Here is a 26,226-nt window from a genome sequence, read left to right on the forward strand (position 1 = left end):
GTCTGACGACATCGAGCTGGATGACGGTAACAGGGCGAGTCTAGGGCTCTATACATTACACAGCAAGTGGAGGAGAGCGCTGCAGATAGGCGGTCAAGCCCCAAAAAAGGTCTATATCGTGAGAAAATGCGACTTAAACGTGACTGAAGCGTAAGTCTATTTTTCTGCATTTTCATCACAGCCGCTCAGTTTTCCGTTGATGTATGTCTGAATGGGATCACCAGTGGAAAAAAGCAGTAAATAACCACGCCAGCTGTGTCAGCCATGTAATACAGGGTGATGTAAATGGAGTCTTTTCTCGGTGGGTTTGTAATGTTATGGTTATGGAGGTGGTTATTTTATTAGTGGAACTGGGCAGAAGAGGAGTTCTGACTAGCGGTACATAAAAAAGCCAATTCCTGGCCGACAGCCGCTGACGTTGTTTTAAATGACTTAGCGAGAGTAAAGGTGATAAAAATATCGAGATGCTGTAGTGGCTCACAGGGGCTTACAATTGTTAAATGAATTTAGTTCTCACAGGCTGTCTACTGTTGTGTGAATAGTCACTAAACGGGAGCTGCATCTCACATTTCCTCTTTCACAGAGCGTTATTTGCTTTGGATTCTGTTTGCTGCAGGCGAGCTGCATATTTTTATTCAAACGGGCAAGGCCCCTTTTTCTTTTCCTGTTTGTTTTCGAAGGAACTGCTCCTTTAGGTCTCAGCTCATTGCTGTAGCCTAGTGCATCTTCAGTATCATTAACACAACCCAGGCAGGTCCATTATCAGAGGCACAGGCCAACTCTGTGAAAAGTGTGTTGTTATTGTTGTTGTTGTTGTGAACACTAGCTCTTACTCTTTTAGAATTTCATTCATATATATATATATATATATATATACACACATACACACACACATTTTTTTAGCTTATTTTTGTGTGAAACTGTCTTTTTGTTGTGAGCCATGCCTTAAAATAACCACCACTTTTGGTCCCTAAAACCATGTTTGAAATTTGAGTGTTTCCAAATATTTAACAACTTAAACAACCTTTACATAGCCTACATATATTCTTTTTCAATTTAAGGGTTCTTTGTACAATGTTTAGTTACGTGATACCAAAGGTCTGAAAACCTTAAAATGTTTTTCTTCTTTATTCTTCACACATGTCATTTACAAAGTGTGTTCTCTGCAGATCCATTCATTAAAATGTTCTTCAAGGAGGAACCAAAAGTGGTTCGGCAAACAACCCTGACACTTTAATTTTCACTTTAACTTTTTAAAACAGGTTTGTTAATGGTTCTTTAGTAAAGATATTGTTCTATTTAGAACTAATTGTTCTACATAACCATCTGCATGGTGAAATGGGACTTACCAAACAAGTGCACCTCACAAAAAAACTGGACTTATATGTGAGTTTATTCAATTTTAAAAATTGAACCTAATTATGTCCAGAATTGAAAATCTTAGCAGTCTCAAAGATATGTCCATCTATACACCCCTAATATAACACTGTTATATTCCTCAGTTCCTCAGTGGGGGAGGAATGCTCTCTCTGTCTCACAGCTGTGGGTGCAAAGGGTGAAGTGGACGCCATGTAGTGCCACAGCAGGCCTGACAGTTCCATCTATACAGCATCCATCCCCATAGTGAAAGCACTGTCACAACCGGCTGCACTGCGGCTCCTCATGCTGTTTCAGGCTTTTGCTTATTGAGCTTTTTTTTTCTCCTTTCTTCTTTCAATCCTCTTGAATGTTTCTCTCAGTCAGTTCTCATATCTCAAAGTCTCAATAATACACATTCTCTGTCACCCTCACTTTCATGACATATACTCCCTAAACACCTTTATGAAGTTGGCAAAGCTTCTCTTTTGAGATCACAACCTAAAATCATACCCCAAAACTGATTTTCATCACAGAACATAAATCTTACTTAATAAAACATAGTGAGAGGCATAACTTGTTAGGTTGTTGATTAAAATATTAAAGGTGAGAATTCTTTCACACAGCATATTCTACTTGTAAAATGCTCTTATTCCATGTTTTCCTCTTTGATACTAAATTTTCTTAAATTAGAATGTGAGAACCACTTATTTGAATACAGAAGCTTTCATTTGCCTGATCCCACATGGAGAGGTCAGTGTGCAGCCTATAACACTGGGCAATGACCTAGAAGTCAGTTTGCTTACATTCCTGTGCATGAGTTGGACTGTGTGATTCACTGTGTTTTTCCTATCTCTATTTAAAAAGATTTCTCTGGTGTGTATAATAAATTCGTATTCAACTCTCATACTCAGGGCCATAAACTGACTATGTTTAAGGGGCTTTTAAAAAGTGGACCAAAGATACTGAGAGATGCTCAGAGCAAGAGCAGCAAATATATTGCATTAATGAGTTATAACATTAGACATTGCAGAAAAGTTATTATTACACATGTGGTGTGACTATTAGTAACAGAATCTGAGTTCTGTGATGTTTTCAATGATTCAAGGTATTCATTTAGTTTACTAAAAAGAAATATATTTTCTTCATAATAATCTAGAATCCGGTTAGTCCCCATTACTCAATAGAACTGGGCATTCTGTGTTCAGTGTGTTGACCTGTTCACTGATGTTATGTTAATGTCAGTTCAAAAAATAAGCATTGGATGGCCGCACATGTCTCAGGGGAAATTTGTGTTCACCTGCACTGATGGTAGCACTGTGATTGAATGAGTCCTAAGTAACTGGTCGAACTGGCAATGACCAACTTGCAGTGCATTTTATTATATGTTATATATATTGCAAAATCAGATTTACAGCCAAATTACTTTTTTTTTAGATTTTAAAACACATATTTACATATTCTCCCTTGCATTCAACCTCCCAGTGCCATACTTTTTTGGTTCCCATGTTGTCTTTGTTATATTCCCTGTTATATTTTCTGTCTGTTGCAACATTACCTGTTGTGTGTAAGTGTCTTTGGGTTCTTGAAATGTGCTTTTTAAATGTGATGTATTATTATTATTATTATTATTATTATTATTATTATTATTATTATTATTATTATCCATCCATCCATTATCTGTAACCGCTTATCCAATTTAGGGTCGCGGGGGGTCCAGAGCCTACCTGGAATCATTGGGCGCAAGGCGGGAATACACCCTGGAGGGGACTATTATTATTATTATTATTATTATTATTATTATTATTATTATTATTATCATTTTGCAGCACATTCCCAGAGAATATTAGTGGTCATTGCAACTAATTGGCAGTAACCAGGATTGTTTTTAACATTAAACCTTTTTTTCATCTACATTGATTAAATACTGGTAAACAATGCATGGGAGGCACAGTGGCAGTCGCAGTCACACAGCTCCAGGGACCTGGACGTTGTGGGTTGAAGTCCTGCTCCGGGTGACTGTCTGTGACTCTGTGTGCTCCGGTTTCCTTCCATGGTCCAAAAACACACATTGGTAGGTGGATTGGCAACTCAAAAGTGTCTGTAAGTGTGAGTGTGTGAGTGAATGTGTGTGTGTGTATCGCCCTGTAAAGGACCCCCTCCAGGGTGTGTTCCTGCCTTGCGCCCAGTGCTTCCGGGTAGGCTCCGGACCCACTGTGGCCCTGAACTGGATAAGCGGTTACAAACAATGAATGAATGAATGAATGAATTAACCATGCATGAACTACAAACATGCTCACAGGGCAAACCCCATAATTTCTAAAGTTAAACTGCCAGTCTCTACTTAAATAGCAGATCATAATCTGTTTTATTCTTAATAAAATATCATTAATATTCATATCTCAACAAGTGCTGGTTCACAATGGACACACTTGCAGACGTACTGAGAAGGCTGTGAACAGGATTCTGCTGAGGGAAGATTTTCATTCATGTTGTATAAAATAATGGCAAACACAAGATGAAAGGAAAGCATAGAGAATCATGTTCTTACACACAATGAATCATCTGTAAGTGTAGCTGGCTGTGTTTTATGGATATGGCTAAATATGTTTTGATATGAATCCGGCAAAAAAGGGATTTGAGGCATTTCTTTGGTTTGTGATTCAAGCACATTAGTGTGCTATATATATATTTTTTTTTTCATTAATGCATCCCCTCACATATTTTACAAGCTTTTTGTAGTGAGATATTGAGATTTTGTAGTAGATATTCACACGTTAGATACACACTGCATATAATTAAATGAATGAAAAAGAGGAATACAATCTCTTTGTAGAATATCTCTGCCAAAAATAAGGCCAAAAATACTTCTTCACTATTTTTAACATGCTTTTGCCAACTTTGCCTCAACCCACTTTACATATGACCATTTACAGCACTGGAGGAGGAGAATAAGGCAAATAAAGAGTGGTGAAATAAGTCAGACTGCATACTTGCAATAAATCCAGAAAACGTTTGAACATTTGAGCTATGCAAAGGCAAAGTCAACAGAGGTCATTAAGTCATAAACCGTTTGGAGTGAACAGAAATAACAGGGAGTAAGCAAATACAGTAACTAGGTGAGCCAGGACCATAACCATTAATACTAAATCCAAAATGGGCGAATACAAATGCAGAAAACAGACACATGCAAACAAGGGCATACACAGAAAGAAGATGGTAATGGAAAAAAACGGAGTATGCTCTGACACAACTGTGGAAAAGGGAAAGATAAACATACAAGCTTAAATACATGTATGTAGATTTTTAATACTTGGGTGATGAAGATCTCAAAAAGCAAACGGAATTGGTTGGATGAACCGAGAGTTTGACAGGTGCATTTTGGGGATTGGTGTTCAGAGTCCAAATGCATGATGGGTAAAAGGCTTTTTGAGCCAATAAGTAATAGACTGGCCCTTACAATTGAGCCTGTAATTCCCCTGAGGGGAAATGATGAGGCCAAATGAACAAGAGCATGTTAAGGGTTTGATACGGGCACAATGTCACACGCACTGACATTTTAGCTGTTTACAGTGTCCATATGACCCATGGGGTGAATACTCCATCCAGGTAGTCAACCCAGACAAGATTGTAAGGAAGGCTGTGTAGGATCTTCGTGTCAAAAGCATATTTGTTTTTGCAAGGCTCTTGTGTCAGAGAGTGATTGTGAAAGGAAAGTAAAGTTTCACTTCAACAAACATTAGAAGCTACTTTTCATTAGATATTGCTTGGATTTTAGAAACAGCTGCAAAGTGCAATCCACTGTTTAAACCATTCAATATGTTCACCTAATATTTACAGTATGTTAAAGCCATTGACTGTTAAGTTTAGTGTAGTATAGTGATTAACACTGTGTATTGATTATAAACAAGAAGCTTCACCAATTCAGTGCACACATCAGTTGCTTAATAACATAGCTCACACACCAGCTACATCACCATACAGTGCAACAGAAATAAAAATGAAATTCAGTCATGTTTTTGCTTGTTTCATATTACATGTTTCATGTTTCATACATACATATCCGTAAACCCTCTGATTTGAATGAATAGTAGTCACTGCTGACGATAACTAAATGGTACAGATCATTTTGTTTATTCATAATGGCTCTAATAACTAAAACAAGTGATTACCTACAGTCTCCAATATGCACAGCTGTTAAAATAAATAAAAAGTCTGCCTTTCTTATTACTTGGTTTTAGGCAGAGAAACTTGAGCTTTGTTTGTTTTAGCGCTCCAAATTTATATCCACCTGGTAACCGAGTCGCACGGAGAGCTGTGAGGAGCTAGGAGATTTGTTCAGACATGTTACAGTTTTACCCACACATAAACATTCATAATGTAGTGGAGTAAAAAGTAAGATATTTGACTCTGAAATGTAGTGGAGTTAAAGTACAAATTCACCTAAAATGGACATACTTACGTAAAGTACAGATACATGGAAGAACTTAAAAGTACAGTAATTAATTACATTTACTTCATGTCCACCACTGCTGACAAGAGTAAGAAATTGAGTCACATTTCAGTACAGAGCACTGCAGGTCATGTTTTAACTAAAGTGTTTCAGAATGTGAAAATTGCTCTAACTGAACTACAGCAGTTCTACTCATGGTTAGAATTTGCTACTCTTCTTTACTGTTTTATTTTTTTTTTGTTTGTTTTGGGTTTTTTTTTTTATATATAGTTTTGTCCATTGTAGTCTTTGAAGCAATGATCAGTATGTGTTTAACTGCATCTGTAATGAATCCTTATTTAATTTAATTTCATTTCATTGAAGGGGAATCTGGTTAATGGTTAAGAATAATTATTACACCTTGCATTTATTATTGCTCATAAACATAATGTAATTATAAACAGTACCTTTCAGAGTACAAGCTCCATCACTGAGGGTAAATGTTCAGTACATTAAAGTAAGGAAAGAAATTGTATCTCATTTCTGTTGTAGTGTGTAACCTCTGGGGTACCTGCTCTTGAAATCTCCCATGTAGGATTCACTGAATTCCAATTCCTGCTTTGATCTACCCACTCACTACCAACATAACCTGCACTTAACCCCACATTTATTTAACCACAAAATTACATGCAAACTCACAAATATATTCACATTTAGATACATACATTAGATTTGCCGCAGGAAACTGCATCTGCACCCTGCCTTGCAGTACATTTTTAGGTTGAATTTACTCCAGTGTTTTAACATTTTTTTTCTGCCTGAAAAAGTAAATTTACAAAAGATTTAACTATGCATCTTTCTGAGGTCTTTGAGATGAATGAGTTAGACTGAGTACAGTAAATGCAAATGAACAGCCAGTGGGTTGTTGGGTGATTATTATCCTGTGGGTTGCAGTAAAGCCAGCCAAATCACTCAGTACTAGTTCACAGCCCACTACCTGCTGCTCTACGCTTTCTCCTAATGCCAAGCTCAGATCTCTTCAATAACATGCATAAGCATGTATATATATAAAGGTACTGTCAAGTTCTTTTGGCTTGTTTTCCTTTTTTTGTGCAGTTTCACTAGATTTGATGACATTCATCTGAAGTAAAACATTGTTATAAATAGACTGGTTTGTATAAAGGTTTATTTACTTTAAGTTTACAGTTCACAGCTTTGGATATTTCTATTTTTGTTAAGCCTTTGGCATTTGATGAACCAGGCACTATATTCTGATACTGATATCTTCATTACATTCATATTGATGCCATGATAAACACAAAATTCTTTTCTTTTATAAGTCTCTAATCACATGTACTGTCAAACACCTTGATTGGTTGATTCATTACATTTTGTTGATTTTAGAGCACAATATATGTTTTTACTTTACTGAGTATAAAATATCATATTTTATGTATGTAAAATTATGCCAAACATCTGCTTTAAGCACTGCAGAAGTTTAATGTGTATTATTTTTACTTAGGAAACAAGAAACCAACAAAAGATTTTTTTTTGACCAGGGGCATCCGGGGCAATGTCAGATGTTATGTTCAGCATGTATTGTTGCTATAGCATTTAAAGATATAGCCTGCAAGATTTAAAAAATAATATATGAATTGTGTGAAAAACATGGCCATAAATCCTGACCCAGATTCATCACAGTGTGTTGCCCTGTATGATAAAAAAACTGAGGGGTTCCTTCAAGGGGGGACGTTGCATCCTGAGATCCTGTGATCCTAGCATGGTGTGAGACTGCATGCTAGTCAGAGTAAATAATCCTGTAGCTGTATTATCACCTCAAGCAGTAGGAGTGAGATGTTGTTGCAGTGTTCAGAGGAACTCCTAGTCCACTACACTAGCAAAAATTCATTCATAAAAGTCACCTCAGCTATTGGTTTAGATTAGATTTCCCCCAAGAAATTTAAATTTGTGCTGACTATAGACATAGAAACCCATTTTCAAAGTCCATTACTAGGAGTGTGACAGTGCACTGTAAAATTGTGATATTGTAATATAAAACAATGAATCTTGAAATATTGATTTTCTATTTATTATGTTATTATCAAATTTATCTTCATGGTTTCAATACCAAAAATTAGCTTCACATCTAACATCACTCTCCTCCAATTGCTCTTATCATTAGTAAACAGTGCAGCAACCTAAGTTGAGTCATAATTTTGCTTCAATCATATGCTAAAAATAATGTGAACGCACAATCAAATTCAGTTAGTGGATGACTGTATTGTTATAGACCTACCTACATCTGTGGACTCATAAATGGGATCTGATAGCAAAATAACTGAGTGGGCTATTCTAAAAGGAGTTGACATTTGTTATGGATAAAACACTTCCTCATCTTCATGAATTATCAAATCTTGCAGACAGGAAAATAAGCTAAGGCTCCTCTCTTTTTCAGTCCCTTGTTTCAGTGTCATCCGGTTTTTAATATTAATGGCTTCCTTTGAACTTCAATTAATAATGAACTGGTTTGTTTAGCAGCATAAAATATATTCTGCTGTCTCACACTGAAGCCGATCCTTAAGATTTCATGCTCAGTTTGCCTCACAGCTGGTCTTAAACATGTGGCATTTGTTTTTAATTCCTTACCCTCTCTTTCTGTCTCACTAGTTTCCTAGATAAGAAGCCAGTTTATGGAGTAGCAGGCCTGGATTTTAAAGGATCTTACTACCAATACAGCAGTGCAAGGGGTTTGGCTACGGCTCTGCTGTTCTGATTCCCAGAGGTCTTTAGCGTAATTGGAGGCAAGATGGCGGGGAGAGAGCGCAGCCCTCGCCACAGGCCCTGGTCTGTGTATCGCGCAAATACATTTGACCTGTCCTCGGAAATGATGGGCCTCACACTCACAGGTGAGAGATATCTTGATTGTTGATATTTTTACCACATTGCAAATGTTAAAGTATTTTTAATCTAGTCAATTTCTCTTATTTGTTTCAAGCTATTACATATTTATAGTATTTATACTGTTTAATTCAGGTCAAAGTAAAATATTCAGAATGTGAAAATCATTTCACATGAAATAATGCTAGATTAAATATTGTTTTTGATTATTTCTACTGGCAAAATATTTAGTTATTGTCAACAATGCATGCAACTTGTTAGGTTTATATGTTTGCATATAATATGAGTGAAAATACTGAATATTTTACCTGTGCTTTGATGATATTTAGGAAACAGTCAGGATCCTGATGAGCCTGTCTTGGAGTTCAGTTTGGGTGAGTAGAAGATAGATTCTATTTGATCTGAAGATCTAAGCTTGGCAGAGGAACAACCAGTGCAGTCAGAACTGATATACACATCCTTTGTATCTATGCAGTTTCTGGCATTATAAAATCTCTTGTATTCATTCAGGTACCGGTTAAATTCAGAGTCTGTAGTCTTTACCTTTTATTTGATGCTGATGATAGGACGCAGTCATAATCTGGCAGTGACATCACTCTTGCTCAGTCAAAGTGTTTAAGTTTCTCAAACACTGACAATATGATAGTGAGCTTGTGTGTGTCCTATCTACCCTTTCAAATCTTTCATCTGAAGACGTTTGTGCTTAGCTAACTTTTTCTTGTTTTTTCTCTCTCAGCTTGCAGTGAACTAGTGACTCCATCGTTGGAGCGAAAGCCCAGTAGCTTTGTAGCAGTGAGCTGTACAACCCCTCCTCAAGCTTTCTGGACAAAACATGCTCAAACTGAGATTATAGAGGTGAGCATGGACCTCCCCCGCCCCCATAATGATATAATGTTATACCATGTTCATTTGACGCCGTTGACTATCGGTCTGTATACAGAAACACGCAGCTCTCTCTGAGCCAGAGCGAGGGGGGAATTCTCCACGGCTCCTAAAGAGAGAATGCGCTTTAAATTGGTCACCTTTATTTAGCCAATCAGCAGCCAGAGTTATCTGTCTATCACTCAGTTCTGCAGCCAATGAAGTCACAGTCCCTCCTAAAGGGGGTTGTTTTGCAGCAGCGCTGAGCGCAGCAGGTCAGTGCTGAAAAAATGGGAACTCTGCTCTGCTTTCAAATAGAACTCATGTTGGCGCTGTGTCTTCATCCTCTCTCAATGCATCACAGATATATTTTTGTATCAAAGTCATTTTTTATACGCATTCAATAATTTTAAACAGATGGACAATAATTTTAACAAACAATTATTAGAGTGTAAGACAAGTATGAGTCCTAAATAAGCAATTAATTATATGACATTTTGACTGGAAATCTGATAATGTAATGAAGATGAGACTGTCTTTTAGACTCTTAGACCCATAAGATTCTTTCACTTCAGATCTTAATGTAATTAATGAATAATTTCAAATAATACAGTTACATAAATATGGTATTACAGTATTTGCAAAATACATGGACAGATCCTGCTTTGCCATTTACAATTGCATACTTGTCCCCCGGACAACTGCATTCCTTATTTTGATTTCCGAAAGATGGCAACCCTATGCACATGGTGTATGTGGGTAGAAGGTGTAGGGAGTTTCCAGACGGCAAATGTCATTTCAAGACAAAGATAAAGAGAAAAAATTAAATGCCTGTTACAATCTTTAATTAACCAAATTGAAAAGCCACTGATGCACTAGTTCAAATGTCATTATGCTAGAGGAAACCTGATTATTGATTAACATAAAATAAGCCTGCTGAAAAAGCCAGTCAAAATGTTCATGCATTAAACACTGCAGTATTTAGACCAAACTGAATTGATGTATATTGATGTTAATTCCTTGCTTAATCTGTACCTCGTCAAAGAAATTTGCTGCTTTGAAGCAATTACAGCAGACCTCCCTGGTTAAAGCTTAGCCCCTCCTAATTATTCATCTAATGACGGCCCTGGAAAAGGGGGTGTGCGTGGACATACAACTGAGATTCTATGATCTGTTATATGTAACTATGCTTAGACAGACATATATTTGTCTCAATATGAAAAAAAGCTTTTAAGTACTAAGACTAAAAACTCAAACTCTGTTATAAACTGAATTATGTGATTTTGATAATGATTAAATGCATTCTGGAAAGGATTTTATTTCTCTTCTCAGGGCACCAGTAACCCAATATTCCTCCGAAGCATTGCTTTCTTTCAAGAATCCCTGATCACCCAGCAGACTCAAGTCAAACTTTCTGTGTATGATGTCAAAGATCGTTCACAGGGAACAGTAAGAGGCCTCAGATTTTGTATATAAATCATAATTGCAACACTTGAAATTACATTTACAGCATTTTGGTGATTAGATTAGATTAGATTAGATTAGATTCAACTTTATTTTCATTGTGCAGAGTACAAGTACAGGGCCAATGAAATGTAGTTAGCATCTAACCAGAAGTGCAATATATAACATTATTAACATAAAGTGCAGTTGTGTATGACATATATACATAGTATAAACACATTGAAGTGAAATACGAAATTTACAGGATATATATATATATAAAGATTATCTAGGATTATATAGATATAAGATTATATATAGAATGTATATATATTGAATATGTTATATAAACATTAGAATCTACATATATATAAGTGAGATTACCATTTCAACATATTTTATCTAGTATGTTTTTTTTAATCAAGGAATGATATTTTTATCTTTTTTTGTTTGCAACAGATGTATCTGCTTGGTTCTGCAATGTTCACAGTCAAGGAACTGCTGCAGGACAAATATCATAGGTTACATCTCACACTGCGGTAAGTAAAAACAATTCTGTACAAGTCACAAAGAACCTTTATATTGTCACTGTACAAAGAAAAACTTAGAACTACATTATTACCAGTTTTACATTTTCTTCATCATTTAAACATACAACCTGCTTTATATACTGTGTGGAAATGATAAACTCTTTTGGTGTTTTTTGGACATTGACAACATATAAGCCCTTACAAACTATAAAATCCACTCCAATTAATCAGTCTGGGAACTGTTTGGAGCATAACTGATTAGATTTGTTTATTTTTTTAAATATCTCAGATCAGCTGAGAATGAGAGGATAGGCAACATCACCATTATTGCCTGGCAAATGGAGGAGAAGAAAGATCAGAGAGCTCCGCTGACTCGGACAGACACAGTAAATGGCAGAGTGAGTCCCTGTCCATTTAAAACGAATTATTTAAAAAAGATCAATTGTAAACAGTGATGTGTTAATAGAGTTTCTGTTTAGTCCAGTCACAATCATCATGTTAAAATACACTGTGCACCAATACGGGATTCATAAGTCGATGTAGGTACATGATATTTTTCACCAACATCCATAATGCACAAAAGTTTGTCGACACCCCTAATAAGGAGTGAGTTCAGGATAAATCCACTCTGGACCCACGTGTTCAACAGCTAACTAATCATGCAATTTTAGCATCAGCAAGCATCAGTTGTGGCTGAATATGCTTCTGTGCATCACAGATGGTGCTACCTGTTGATGAGAGCCTGACAGAATCCATGGGGATAAGAGCAAAATCTGCTTCTCTAATCAAAGACCCACTATTAAAAGCAGGTTAGTATCATAAGATTGTAACCATTTTCTTGAATATCTACTGGTTTTTGGGCTGTGAGATGCTGCTCTAACATTTTCAGCTGCCTCAAAACTTTGGCACATAAACTTGAAACAGCTGTTATTTTAAGTTCTTCAATGGGTAAAAAAGCCATTACGCATACGGCCCCTTATTTGTAACTTAATGAGGCATAGTGGGGTGGGTGAGGCTGTATGAGTTGCACATCCCCAAATACTCTACAGTTTCATGCTTTGGAAAATCAGAACTGCAATCATCAAGGCACAAGAGCAGGAATTGTTAGAAATAGTAAGCATTCTAAGTAATTATTTTTTAAGAATTAAAATTTACTAGTGCTATTTTAAAAAAAATACCTTCAATTATATTTATTAACACACAACATCTTTGTTGCAAAGCACTGAATAACACCCCCCTTGTGGAGCAGTTCCTAAAGGTAAGTGAGAAAGTAATGTACAAGTTCCTTGAGGAGCTTCACAACCAAAAACGAAAAAAAAAGATGCCATTCTATGGAAGCAAATCTGTCTCATCAGACTTTAAAATATTACCACCTTTGAATTTGTAGCACTGAATTTTTTTGCACTGAAATTATGCATCTGAATTTTGTTGCTTTTAAATTTAAGTCTTCAGCTTTCACCTCTGATTAGTTTGCTTTGCAATTATGCATCTGAATATAATTGCTCTTAAATTGTGTCACAGCTGGGAAGGACACACAAGGGAGGCGGACGTACACGCAAGGAATTTTATTAACAAAGACAGAATGAAAATAAACACGGGTAATGCAGACAGAATGAAGTCAAGTCTAAACAGAACCATGTGCAAGAGTACATGGCGGAGAAAACAGACAGGACAGAACCAGGGCGTGAAACTGAACTCGTGAATTTTCAAGAACGTTTTCACTGTTATTATTCAAGGTTAATAAATTCAGAAAAAAAAATCAAGCTTAAAAAAATTCAAACAATATATTTCGAAGTTGCTCAAATTCGATAGACCAAATTCAAATGTCAAAATACGAGTTAAAAAATTCAGATTACACATCCGGGAAACAAAGGATAAGCAATCGATTCATTTGGATTTTCTCTTTCACCTTAAATGCTGCACTAGTTGCATTCTGTCGCAGCTAGATGGCGAAATACGAACACAACATCCACACCGTGGAAAAACTACACGTTTAGCTTCCTTCCGCGGATATTATCTCTTTATTTTCAAAGTGTCTCATAAATCTGAATGGCTCACTTAAGACACAATATAATAGACTAATGATATCCTGAAGATGAAGAAATTTTACTGTGGAATTTTTATATAATTGCCCTATAAACATAGTGTTAGACATGATAGAATGTATGGGGAAATTGTGCATTTGGCTAAATTCATTGGGCATTTTCTCTTTATTTTCAAAGTGTCTCAAAAATCTGAAAGGCTCACTGAAAACACAATATAACAGACTATTGATATCCTGAATATGAAGAAATGTCATTGTCGAATTTTTATCATGGCCCTGTGAATATAGCAAGTGACATGATGAATATGTGGAAACATGAACATTGGAGTATATGTCCTATGGCAGTTTTATTTTTTAATTGTCAGATTAAAAGAATCTGAAAATTGATATTACAGAAGGTGTAGTACACATATAATATCCCAAAGTGCAGAGTTTAATTGATAAAGTTGTGTTTGTTTAAACACTGAATGTCGGTGTGTATATTCACAATGTCTGGTTATTTCTAATATTATTATAAATATTTATATAGAAATTTGTGTGTTTGTAGATTATTTATTTGTTGTAACAATGCTTCTTGGCAATAAATTTTATACCAGTAAAAAGCCTGTTAATTTCCCTTTTCAATGGTGCCACATTTGTAAGGAACATGCTTTTGTGGGATGAGCAGTAGAGCTGAGTATGTGGGTTGCACCCATGAAAAATTTGCCAGATCGTCTCTGCCAAAGCCAATTACATTGTACAACCAATGTTTATAAGTAATTTCTTCAGTTTTATTTGTATAAGCTCCATTTCTTACGGCTGTTCAAATGAAAATAAAATGTACATATGTTTAAATATGTTTAAAAAGACAAAGGGTGTTCTAATTTTCACACCACTGTATCTTCACAGTTCATGTTTCCACATTCTGTCATATCACATCCTATGTTCACAGGGCCATTACAAAAAATTGTAAAATTTCTTCATCTTCAGGATATCAATAGTCTGTTATATTGTGTCTTCAGTGAGTCTTTCAGATTTTTGAGACACTTTGAAAATAAAGAGATAATGCCCAATTAATTTAGCCAAATGCACAATTTCCCCACACATATCCTTTGTATCCCGGATGTGTACTCTGGATTTTTAACTCGTATTTTGGCATCAGAATTTTTTTTAAGCTTGGTTTTTTTTTATCTGAATGTATTAACCTTGAATAATAACAGTGAAAACGTGTTCTTGAAAATTCATGAGTTCAATTTAAGAGCAATTATATTCAGATGCACAGTTGCGAAGCAAAATAATCAGAGGTGGAAATCTGAAGTCTTAAATTCAAAAGAAACAAAATTCAGATGCATAATTTCAGTGCAAAACAATTCAGTGCTACCAATTCAAAGGTGGTAATATTTCAAAGTCTGATGAGACAGATTTGCTTCCATACCATATTTGCTTCATATATGATATGATTATTCATTAGCTGATATGAAGATTGACCTGACTGATGTATTTTTCTAATATTTGATTATTATTATTATTATTATTATTATTTTAATTATTATTATTATTAGTAATGATGTTGTTGTTAATTCAGTCTAGCCAGGGACAGCAGTTAATTAGCCATTTGTCTAGGTATGATAGGTTGACATTATGGAATAATAATGTTGATTAATATATACTTCGTGGGTAAATAAACAGATACAAAAAGTGATTCAGTTCTGACATTCTGCAGTATTTGGAGGAACAATATCACGAATGTACCGCCTCCCCACGACTGATGGCAACCACCTCCGTGTTCTGGAGCAGATGGCAGAGAGCGTGCTGTCGCTCCACATTCCCAGACAGTTTGTAAAACTGCTACTGGAGGAGGATGCTGCCAGGTATGTTAATAATGTGCCAGAGTGTCAGTACAAGTGTTCAAATATGCAATTCTGTTTTTAAGGAAATGATGAATTTTCACATTTAAACCTGTGTGTCTTTGTAAAGGGTTTGTGAGCTGGAGGAGCTGGGGGAGTTATCTCCATGTTGGGAGAATCTGAGGAGGCAGATAATCACTCAGTACCAGACCATCATACTGACCTACCAGGAAACACTCAGTGACCTTCATGAGTACAAGGGTAAGAGGTGTTTACTTTTACTTGATGTACATACATTTCTGTTGCGCAATACGGGGAGTATATTAGCTCAACGGTACCCTGGCTTACAGTTGTGCAATTTGCTGTGAGCTAGGTGTGTGCAGAAATAGTAGTGTAACACATCTGAAACACCCCTGTCCAGCAGAAACAGAAAGTTTATTAATCCATGCTCATGGAGGTTTTTGCTTCTGTGGCAACATTAGATGCTGGAACATTGCTGTGTGGATTTAATTGTCATCCACAACAGCCATAGAGGGGTTATTAGTTCTGGATAAAAAACATCACTCCAACTCATCTAGGCAATGCACCTCCACTGCTCCACAGCCCAGTGTAAAAATGTCAAGATATTTTGCTGCATACAGTGTATTTGTTTTTTCAAACACTCAAACAAGCCAATCAGATTATTAACCCTTTAATAATCTATATAAAATATGTTTTTTCTCTTTAAACAACACCTATACTGACAAAGGACTGATGGGATATTCTGCTAGTACAAGGAATATTTAAAAAAAATTGTAAGAACTTCCAACAAGGCATTAGGTTAAGATAATGTTACCAAGCTAGTCCTTGTTGTGGTGTGGTTGGTGTGTAAGAGCAGGGAATTCATCTGTATACAGAGGGTTGGTGATAGCGTTAGATGATAAATTCAAAGCTGACATTTTCCAGTTATAACATTATGTGCTTTTAAAACAGATATTCTGTCCTCTGTTTTCCCCTCTGATCAGGTCCCTCTTTCAAATCCAGTACTTTGAAAGCAGACAAAAAATTAGAATTTGTGCCCACCAACCTCCACATTCAGAGAATGAGAGTCCAGGGCGAGTCAGGCTATGGTAAGATTTGCTGAATCTTTACTGATTACTGATACTTATATAACTGATACTTATATTTGGCTATCTCATGTCATAAGAGGTGGGTCTGAATAAGTCAGTAACAGAAAGCTCTAATTATCTTATTTTCATTTGATATTGGTATAAGAAAAATCTGTAAATATTCTCAAATAACTCACATATTTATAATATAAATGCTGGCTAATAACACACTATTCAATCTGAGTTTTGCCAGGATCACTAACAATTCTGTGTTTATTTATTCATTTATTTATTTACTTATTTTATTTATTTATTTTTTAACCCTAGTGAAGGCAAGGGAATACAGAAACTGCCATAACCCTGTCTTTAACTTTAAGTTCCTATTTGCATGAAGTGTTGGTTGAAGCAATTTATTTCCTACAGACAGAACCTATGATGTGGTCACTATTGGAGCCCCAGCAGCACACCATCAAGGTTTTAAAGGCAGTGGCTTGAGGAAACTAATTCAGAAGTTTGAAGAGACCAAGAAACAGTAAGCTATAAACCTGCCTATAATGTTTCTTCATACACTATTTCAGCCCATATTATTAAAAAAAATCCTGCAAGGGACAGCTTGAAAAGCGTTAGAGGAAGAAAGATCTAAATTTTAAATGCTGGATATAGAAATTTCTAGCATTCAAATTATAGATTGCTGCGTGCCAAGGTCAGTGGTATGTGATTATAGAGCTTGTGTAAATAAAAAAAGTGAAAGTCTGGATAGTTCACGGTCATTATTGCTTTCTCTGGAAAATTTTGCTGCTTTTTGCATCTGTTTCTCTAACAATTTGTAATATAAATTAATGCTTTTAATTTTTCTGACTAATCTATTTGCAATCATTTGCTTTTATGCTTGCTTTCTAATCAGTGCATTTGAAGATGAAGGGTGAGTCTTGGGGATGCAGAATTTCAAATGTTACATTCATTGACGCCAGTGCTCCATCTTGTTTTATCTTTGGCCATAGTTTCTCCACTTTAATTTCATGCCTATAAATCACTTGCCTTAGACTTCTATCTAAGTTTCTGCAAGTATTTATGTTCAGGGAATGTCTTTCAGAATCATTGTACCTTGCCCCTGTGTGCAGTTCTCACTTGTCCACAGTGTATTTTTACATATATGTGTTTATATCTCACTGAGTGAATGTTTCAGTCACACAATATTACCATCTACAATGAAAGAGACAGGGTTCAAACAAAAAAGAGTTTATCTCCTATCTTGTCTCTCTGTTCTTCTAGTGCTGGAGAGTCACGCCCACATTCCATGGTGTATCAGCCACGGGATGTGGTACGAGCAAAAGAGATAATCTCCCATATTAACACGCTGAAGACACAGGTCAGCTACTACACTGAGCGTTTGTCCCGTGCTGCTAAAGAGCGGTCACCTAATGCACTGGAGAGGACACTTGCTATCCTCACAGACAAGGTCAGACTTTTCCCTTTTTTTGGCTTCTTCTTATGTATAAATAGTATTATGGTTACAAAATACTCATTCCAATTACACAGTCACAAACAATATATTTAATATTAATACAGTACATATATTAATACAGTGGAACTTCTATTTATGAACGCCTATACTAACGAACTTTCCAAGATACGAACCGGGCATTTGAATATTTTTTGCCTCCACCAACGAACCATAACTCTAGAAACGAACCCGAGCCTCCGTCGAGCCGGTGGCTGGAAATGGCCACTGACTCCAATCGGCGAGTCTCCCAGCGCGCCCAGACTTGAGTGAGCTTTTAAGATTAGCAAATTGTAGTTTTAGCATTTTAGCATTAGTGTAAATAGCAGACATCGAAATTCGTGCTAAGTTAAGTCGTATCTACGCTTCATCTCCCCACATTCACCCGCCTACTCTCCGTTATTCAACCCACCCCCACCTCCCGTCATACAGCCTAGTGCCTGTGTTACTCCTCCAGCCAGTCGTCACGTCTTCAAGGAAGCGATGTGTAACCACTTCAAACTTTATTTCTTTTTTATTATTGTTACCACTGTATTTCTTTTTTATTTTTAGTAATGCTACATGTATTTTTTTTTTACTAATTAGTGCAAAAACTAAAAAGTGCAAAAAGGGTGCTTTCAGGCTTTTCCATTATTTTAAATGGGGAAAATTGACTCGAGAAACGAACTTTTCCATTTACGATCCGAAGTTCCTAGGTAGAGGTTCCACTGTATATGTAATTAGCAACTATGAAAAGCAAGTTAATCCCAACCTGCTCTCAGTCTCAAGCTTTGTACTCTGGAAGCATTTTATTATACTTTTTAAATTCATGGTCATCCTCTTGAGTCTTTGATAAACAATGCTTATTTGTATGCCTATGACCATATTGTTCCTCTTTATATTTTGCTTTGTCCATAAATATGCACCTTTCTAAACCGTTGTGCTATAAATAAAATGGTATGTTTCCGTGTCAGTTTTACTTAATTTATAACATCATGTCGTGAAATATCTCTCCGTATTGCTTTTTTTTGTCATACACACTGCTGTTGTAAGGAAAGACTCTATTCCTTTCAGACAAGGCAACTGGTAACAGTGTGTGACAATAAACTGCTGGCCTCAGCCATCCAGGCTCTGAATGCAGCACGACCAGAGTTTATCGCCTCCAAAGCCTCTCCTTCTGCCCTGGATAATGAGCGTGTGGTCCTCCGCAATGACCAAGGCTCTCCACAGGCCAAATGGAGTGGGAAAGGGAACAGAACATCCCTGAACACGGACTGGTATGAAGAAGAGTGGGTAAGCACTCCAAACACAGCACAAATTATATATATATATATATATATATATATATATATATATATATATATATATATAGAGAGAGAGAGAGAGAGAGAGAGAGAGAGAGATATTTTGGTGTACTAAATAAACATTGTCCAAGCTTGTAACACGTCTTGCAAAATTCAAAGAGTTTCTGGATGATTAAATGAGTTTTGTTTCTGGCTGTTGGAAAGCGATTAAAATAAATCTCGAAAGAAGAGATGTTGGAAACTGGAACAATGAATTACTGTTCTGAAACATTGTATGAGGACTTTAGACAAAAATGAAAACATGTTCCAACAAGTGTCTAAAACTATCATCTCCTCCTTCTGGTCCCCTTTCTCCCCTCCCTGTTGCAGGAGAAGGTGTGGTTAAATGTGGATAAGAGTCTGGAGTGTGTGATCTGCTGTGTGGACAGGCTGCTGACGAGAGAGAGGCTACAAAGTGACAGCAGCGAGGATGTTTTCCTCTCAGACCAGCAGCCCAACACCAGCAAAAGAGGTAGCCATGGCGAAGCATTCTGGATCAACCCAGACTTCCAGTTCTCCTCATCCTCTCTCTCCAACCCCTTTAATTCAACACTTCCCCACTCTGAATCATCTTTAATGTTAGCATCCTCCTCCTCCCTGACCTCTGCATGTGCCCTGGGTTTTCACAGGTCCTCCTGTAGGTCTAGACACTTTTTTGTCTTTATTCAGAAAAACTGCTTTTTCTACTGCTTTCAGTTCTTCATGCCTTCCTACTCTGTGCACAATCTTAAAATTTCATGATTTATAAATGGTGTTGACTTTCCCTTCACTTGATTTTCTTTACTGTACTGCTAATTATGACCATACGTTAAATATATATTCATCTTCTAACAATGAGAAAACAATTCTGTAATTTTTTTCTAACACAAACTACACCCCCCTACAGATGGAAGCCCCAGTGTAGAAGGCAGTTCGCTAGGTAAGAGTGATTTGGTGGATTTTTGTTAGAATAGAGCACTTCCCTTCCATTTCATTTCGTTGACTTCATGCACAGTGTCAGTACTGTTACTTGTGTGATTCTGCAGGTGAATGGAGTGATGCTCTGTATCCACTCTTGACTACACTTAATGAGTGTGTTTCCATGATGAGCGATAAGGCAAAGAAGTCCATGGTGTTTGTCCTGATGCAGGACTGTGCTCCCACCATCGCCATGAGCCTGACACTACAGTACCGCAGGGATGTGGTCTTTTGCCAAACAGTAAGTACACACAAAAACACAAGAAATATAGCTTCAAACTGAAAAGATATCAGTATGAGTAAGAAGTCAACAACAGACAATTATAGATAAATAGAACAATTCACAGTGAACAAAATGCATTAATGTACTTGATTCAAATGGTTTCCATATAATTATTACTGATACATTTTGTGTAGTTTAATTGTTAAGACATTGAATATTAAAGCTGTTAGAACAAAACTTTTTATCTCTTTGTAATAAACATAAACAAAAATAAAATGCACATAATGTACACAAGCTAATAAATTAATTAAAAACATACATTGCAAATTATTTAAAAAATAATAATAATAATACTGGTCTCTGTTGGTTCTGATTCTGCATCACTATATACATATACTGTACCTAACCTTTAAATATTTATTAATATATTATACAATTTATTTGTAATAATAAACCTTATTTGTGATGTATGTGTCTCTCTCCTCAGCTGACTGCTGTGATCTGTGGGTTTGTAGCAAAGCTGAGGAACTGTCTGTGTGAGAATGGCTTTCTTCGACAGCTCCACACTATTGGCTTACTGGTCCAGTTTGAGGGTCTGCTGAGTACTTATGGTAAATTATATTGTCTTTATGTTTTTGCGTATTTGCTTACTTGCTGCATTTAGCAGATGATCAACTAGAGCGGCTATAAATAATATGCAAAGAAAAGAATTCACACAAAGTACAAATAGTCTTGGGATTGTTATGCTTTACCATGGCTTGGTCTAGTTAAAAAACAAAGACAGTCTATACTGTGATAACAATCCTTTAGATTCTCTAATCCTTTATAAAAGTGTCATATTTGTTGTTTTACCACATTACAATAATATTGAAAGCTTCCAGGTAATTTGGGTCAAGTCTATCGCACTTTTGGCACTTACAGATCTTTTAGGCCACTGACAACTCTTATGTGTGCCAGACGTTTGCCTAGATTAGATTGCCTAGACCTGTAACACACCTAGACATCTGATAATATGGTCCATATAAAGTGGACCTGTGGCTGAATTGAGGCATCTACATTCACCTTGAGTCAACACACTTCATTCAAGGCCAAATGTGGGTCATAAGAGAGCTGCATTTGGAACACATTTGGGCCAAACCTTTATTGTTATCTGGATAGTCTGCAATATTAAGTAAACACCAGTGTGCATATTCTAAATCTCATGTATTTTGTCAGTTCTTTTATATGTTGTTTTTATATACCTTCTTTTTCCTATTTCTAAATGCAATTTCACAAATAAGAGCCTATAAAATAAATATTTGCATATAAAGCCCTCGAGAGTAGACTTTGAGGAAAAGATGCTACAAGTTGTTCTTTTTTGGATAGATATTTCTATAATAAATAATGTTAATAAAACTCAAATCTGTTGTTGCTTTTAAGGGGAGGAACTGGCAATGCTGGAAGATATGAGCACTGGTATCATGGACCTTAGGAACGTCACCTTTAAGGTCACCCAGGCGACCTCCAGCTTTGGTCCTGATATGCTCCCCGTTATCACAGGGAACAGAGATGGGTTTAATGTGCGTGTCCCACTGCCTGGGAACATGTTTGATGTGTTACCAAGGGAGATCCAAAACGGGATGCTACTGCGTGTTCAACCAGTGCTGTTCAACATTGGAATCAATGAACAACAGACACTTGCAGAAAAGTAAGCAGAGCATATTTTTTAAAAATTCACATTTTAATGATGTTTACTCTCACTAACCATTTGCAAACCAAACTAATCAAAATGTCCATATTGTGACACTATATAATAATACATGGTAATCTTTCTCTCATTGCTGTATTTATTATTAAACCTAAGGTTTGGTGACACATCGCTACAAGATATAGTTAATATGGAGAGTTTGACCAGGCTCAACTCTTACTATGACCAGTTCAAGGAAGTGCTTCCAGAGGACTGTAAGTAAACAAGTTCATACATTTACTATTTTCATCTGATTTACAACTTCAGACATAGATGTTTAATTTATCTTTTGATTAATATTTTATTTTTGTGTTCACTGCTTTGTATCCTCCCACAGGTCTTCCTCGATCTCGCAGTCAGAACTGTGTACCAGAGTTACTGAAATATCTCAGTCAGAATATAAACACCAGAAAAAGCAAGAATGTGGACATCCTGTGGCAGGCAGCAGAGGTATTGTAATTTAAAATTAGTTAAGAAATTGGAAAGTCTGATGACTGTGTCCTTGTCACTAAAGGAAGCTTCTGTTGGCAACTTAAATACCTGAATGTCTGTTTCCATCCTCTGTTTAACTGTTTTACTGCCAGGTGTGTCGCCGTTTGAATGGTGTGCGGGTGACCAGCTGTAAAAGTGCAAAGGATCGCACAGCCATGTCAGTCACTCTGGAGCAGTGTCTGATCCTTCAGCAGGAGCACGGCATGGCCCCACAGGTTTTCACTCAGGCCCTGGACTGCATGCGGAGGTGAGACTATCCTGCCAATGCCAGAGAAACAAAGATCAGTGACAGAAAGTGGTACGCAGTGCTTAGGCTCTCTCAGGCAGGTGATATAACATGTTGGAGAGTAACAATATTATGGCTGTGGAGCAAATTAAATCTTCCCTTTTTTGCATTAAAATAAGTATTTCAATGGCACTATGTCAAATGAAATTATGAATTTTATTAATTGTTGCACATTCGTGGTACAGTGGGTGCGTGTCTGAGCTAGCCCAGTTATTATGAGGTAATATTACTTAGTTTAGGAGTGGCACGGTGGTGCAGCATGTAGTGTCGCAGTCACACAGCTCCAGGGACCTGGAGGTTGTGGGTTTGATTCCCGCTCCGGGTGACTGTCTGTGAGGAGTTGGTGTGTTCTCCCTGTGTCTGCGTGGGTTTCCTCCAGGTGCTCCGGTTTCCTCCCACAGTCCAAAAACACACATTAGTAGGTGGATTGGCAACTCAAAAGTGTCCATAGGTGTGTGTGTGTGTGTTGCCCTGTGAAGGACTGGTGCCCCCTCCAGGGTGTATTCCTGCCTTGCGCCCAATGATTCCAGGTAGGCTCTGGACCCACCGCGGCCCTGAATTGGATTAGCGGTTACAGATAATGAATTAATTAATTATTTGGTTTATTCTCTATATTTATTTGCCAACTGCATATATGAAAATAAAATAGATTTGTGAATTGTATCAGCGGACATCATAAACACAAGCAACATTTATGACACCTGAAACATGAACCATGCATGACACTTGCCATGAAAAATAAAGTGTAACCAATGTTTTGGAGACAGGCAAATAAATTAAGTTTTGATGGAAGATTAAGTTATCTAAAACATTTGCCTTTTAAATACAATTAATTTGACCAAAGCTATGAAAAACAAGAATTTCAGGTTACTAATTCTTGCCTACTATGCCTCACTGAGTCTTGCCTTTCAATCCTCTTTATCAACAGTGAGGGCTGCAGGAGAGAGAACACCATGAAAAATGTGGGCAGCAGAAAATACGCGTTCAATTCTCTCCAGCTGAAAGCTTTCCCTAAACAGTACAGACCACCAGAAGGCACTTTCGGGAAAGTTGAGACTTGATGTGAAAATGTCACCTATAATTCCTGTGCTTCACCAGGCTGTTCCCCATCCGTTTTACTTTGTCAAAACTTGTCTGAATTGAATTCTGCTGTGAGTCATGCAAAAAGCCACTGTTGTTTTCTGATATATTGTTAGTGGTTACTTGAACAAATTTGATGAATGAAGTGACTACCCAGATAGCAGTAAATATTTGGCCCAAATGTGGTCCAAATGCAGCACATCTGCAGTTTTCTTGTGGCCCACGTTTGGCTTTGAATGGCAGTGTGGATGATTTTGACTGTCTCAACTCAACCACTGGTCCACTTAATATGGGCCAGATGTCAAGTGTGTTGTGGAAGAAATCCGGGCCAAATCTCAGTGACTGGCCCACACAACACCTGATGTAACACATTCAAGTCCTGTTCATGACATTTGGCCCATGTCAGGCCCACACAACAGTTAGCAGTGCTGTAAGTGCCAAAATAGAGACAAATTTAGCCAAATGCATCTGCTATCTGGGTAATGGTAGTTGGGCAGACTTTTTCTGAGCTGTACTAAAGGCTAATAGCATCTCTGTGAATGACTGAAATAATGTATTGAAATTCCCCACCTTTAAGGACGCAGTTAGTTAAACGTGTATCTGATCAACATGGAACTTTATTTTTACACGCCTAATTACTGTAGAATGACTAAGCTAAGCTACTCTTCCTGAGCATCAGGCTTATTTTGTGAAATGTAAAAATATATCTGCACTACAACAGCTTTTTTCTTTCTGCATCCCTTATGTTATTATTTGCGCATGTTCTTAAATAATTAAAAAATGTGTTTAAGCCTGTAATTTCAGTTTGATAATTAACTACTAAATATGTGAAGCTACTGAATCCTTAAACCACCTAACAACACATAACATACAGCTTTGTACTGTAGCTGCCTTAAGAGTGTCTACTGCTGTCTTCTATCACCTTTACTTAAACAGTTACAAACATATTCACTATTCCAAACACCACACCTGTTAGTGATGTGGCAGAGTGTGTCCTTTCAAGTACGTCCATATCACAAGGGTTTATATACAATGTTTTAAATGATCCCATTATCTTATTAAAAGCATCTATAACTTATAGCCTTTTACGGGTTGTAAATTCTTATAGAAAAGGCCTTTCTCATATTGTTAAGAACAGGTGATGTTGTACAGCAAAATAAATTGTTGTGAATAAACAATTCCATTGTTTTAGCAGAGTTATACAAGAGAATTACTAATCTGCAGGTTGTTAGTTTATGTTTGTATATTGTGGGGGGTTGGTGGTGGTGGGGTGATATTACAGTGTGGTACCAGAGACCATTAGTCTTGCTAACAGAGAAGCTGCATACTTCAGTCATTTACATATGGACAGACACACACACACATACAACTGAGCCAGTATATGTGACAGTAACTGATTTGGCAAGAACACCTTAATGTTTATAGCTGTAAAACACAGGACAAGTAGAAGCACCTTGCACATGTCTCCGTGCAGCAAAACCTGATAAACAACTAGATGATGCACATTTAATAAAAATATATATTTTATTTTATTTTACTTTTTAGTTTTTTCACAATACATAACACTGTAATGTGACTGTTTTATATATATATATATATTTTTATGTCTTCTGTTTATGATTTTATTTAACGGTTTAATGTCACAAGTTTATTTTTAATGTCCTGCTGATGAATATGCTTATTGGTGCCCCTGTTACCTGTTTTTACTTTATTAAATATTTAATTCATTTGACTTTTGTTTCTTACATCACTCTGTATGCAGACACCTGCACTTAAGCTGTACATAATGCAAAGCTAAAAATTCATCCAGAGATCAAATTAAAAGCTGACAAACTTATGAGTGCTGAGTTTTCTTTGCTACAAAAAATATATATATATATTTATGTAAAAGTGATTTATATATATATAATCACTTTTACATAAAGCATTTTTAATTTTTAAATTGGTTAAAAAAGTTTCAAAAGACTATGAAATCCAGTTGAGATGAGAATTTGAGAACAATTAGTGACAATATTATATAATTAAATGAATAAAGAAAAAATTGAAAAAGATAATTAGATAATGTTTCATTTTATTAAATATTTTAAAATAACAAATAATTTTATGTGATTTAATCATTATTTAAATGTGCATTATAAATATTTTATTAATTGTATTATTT

At 36.4% G+C, this 26,226-nt stretch overlaps 1 protein-coding gene across 2 annotated transcripts; it reads left to right on the top strand.

The window, feature by feature from the left end:
* The first annotated feature begins 19 nt into the window (after positions 1–19).
* On the top strand, positions 20–25,874 carry inpp4aa (inositol polyphosphate-4-phosphatase type I Aa). 2 transcript variants are annotated; one of them, XM_066686078.1, is made up of 24 exons: positions 20–150; positions 8,456–8,694; positions 9,016–9,060; positions 9,423–9,541; positions 10,880–10,996; positions 11,450–11,529; positions 11,810–11,918; positions 12,239–12,329; positions 15,267–15,414; positions 15,521–15,651; positions 16,395–16,499; positions 16,902–17,010; positions 17,383–17,400; positions 17,751–17,937; positions 19,033–19,251; positions 19,632–19,773; positions 20,188–20,220; positions 20,327–20,499; positions 20,969–21,092; positions 21,901–22,168; positions 22,325–22,422; positions 22,545–22,657; positions 22,792–22,946; positions 23,914–25,874. In XM_066686078.1, the coding sequence occupies exons 2-24, from the start codon at positions 8,595–8,597 to the stop codon at positions 24,044–24,046; spliced, it is 2,817 nt and encodes a 938-aa protein (XP_066542175.1). In that variant the 5' UTR covers positions 20–150; positions 8,456–8,594; the 3' UTR covers positions 24,047–25,874. The 2 variants fall into 2 exon arrangements, with proteins under 2 accessions (XP_066542175.1, XP_066542176.1); XM_066686079.1 differs by lacking the exon at positions 17,383–17,400.
* The last annotated feature ends 352 nt before the right edge of the window (positions 25,875–26,226 follow it).

The sequence above is a fragment of the Hoplias malabaricus genome, chromosome 12, assembly GCF_029633855.1.
Source record: "Hoplias malabaricus isolate fHopMal1 chromosome 12, fHopMal1.hap1, whole genome shotgun sequence".
NCBI classification, from domain to species: domain Eukaryota; kingdom Metazoa; phylum Chordata; class Actinopteri; order Characiformes; family Erythrinidae; genus Hoplias; species Hoplias malabaricus.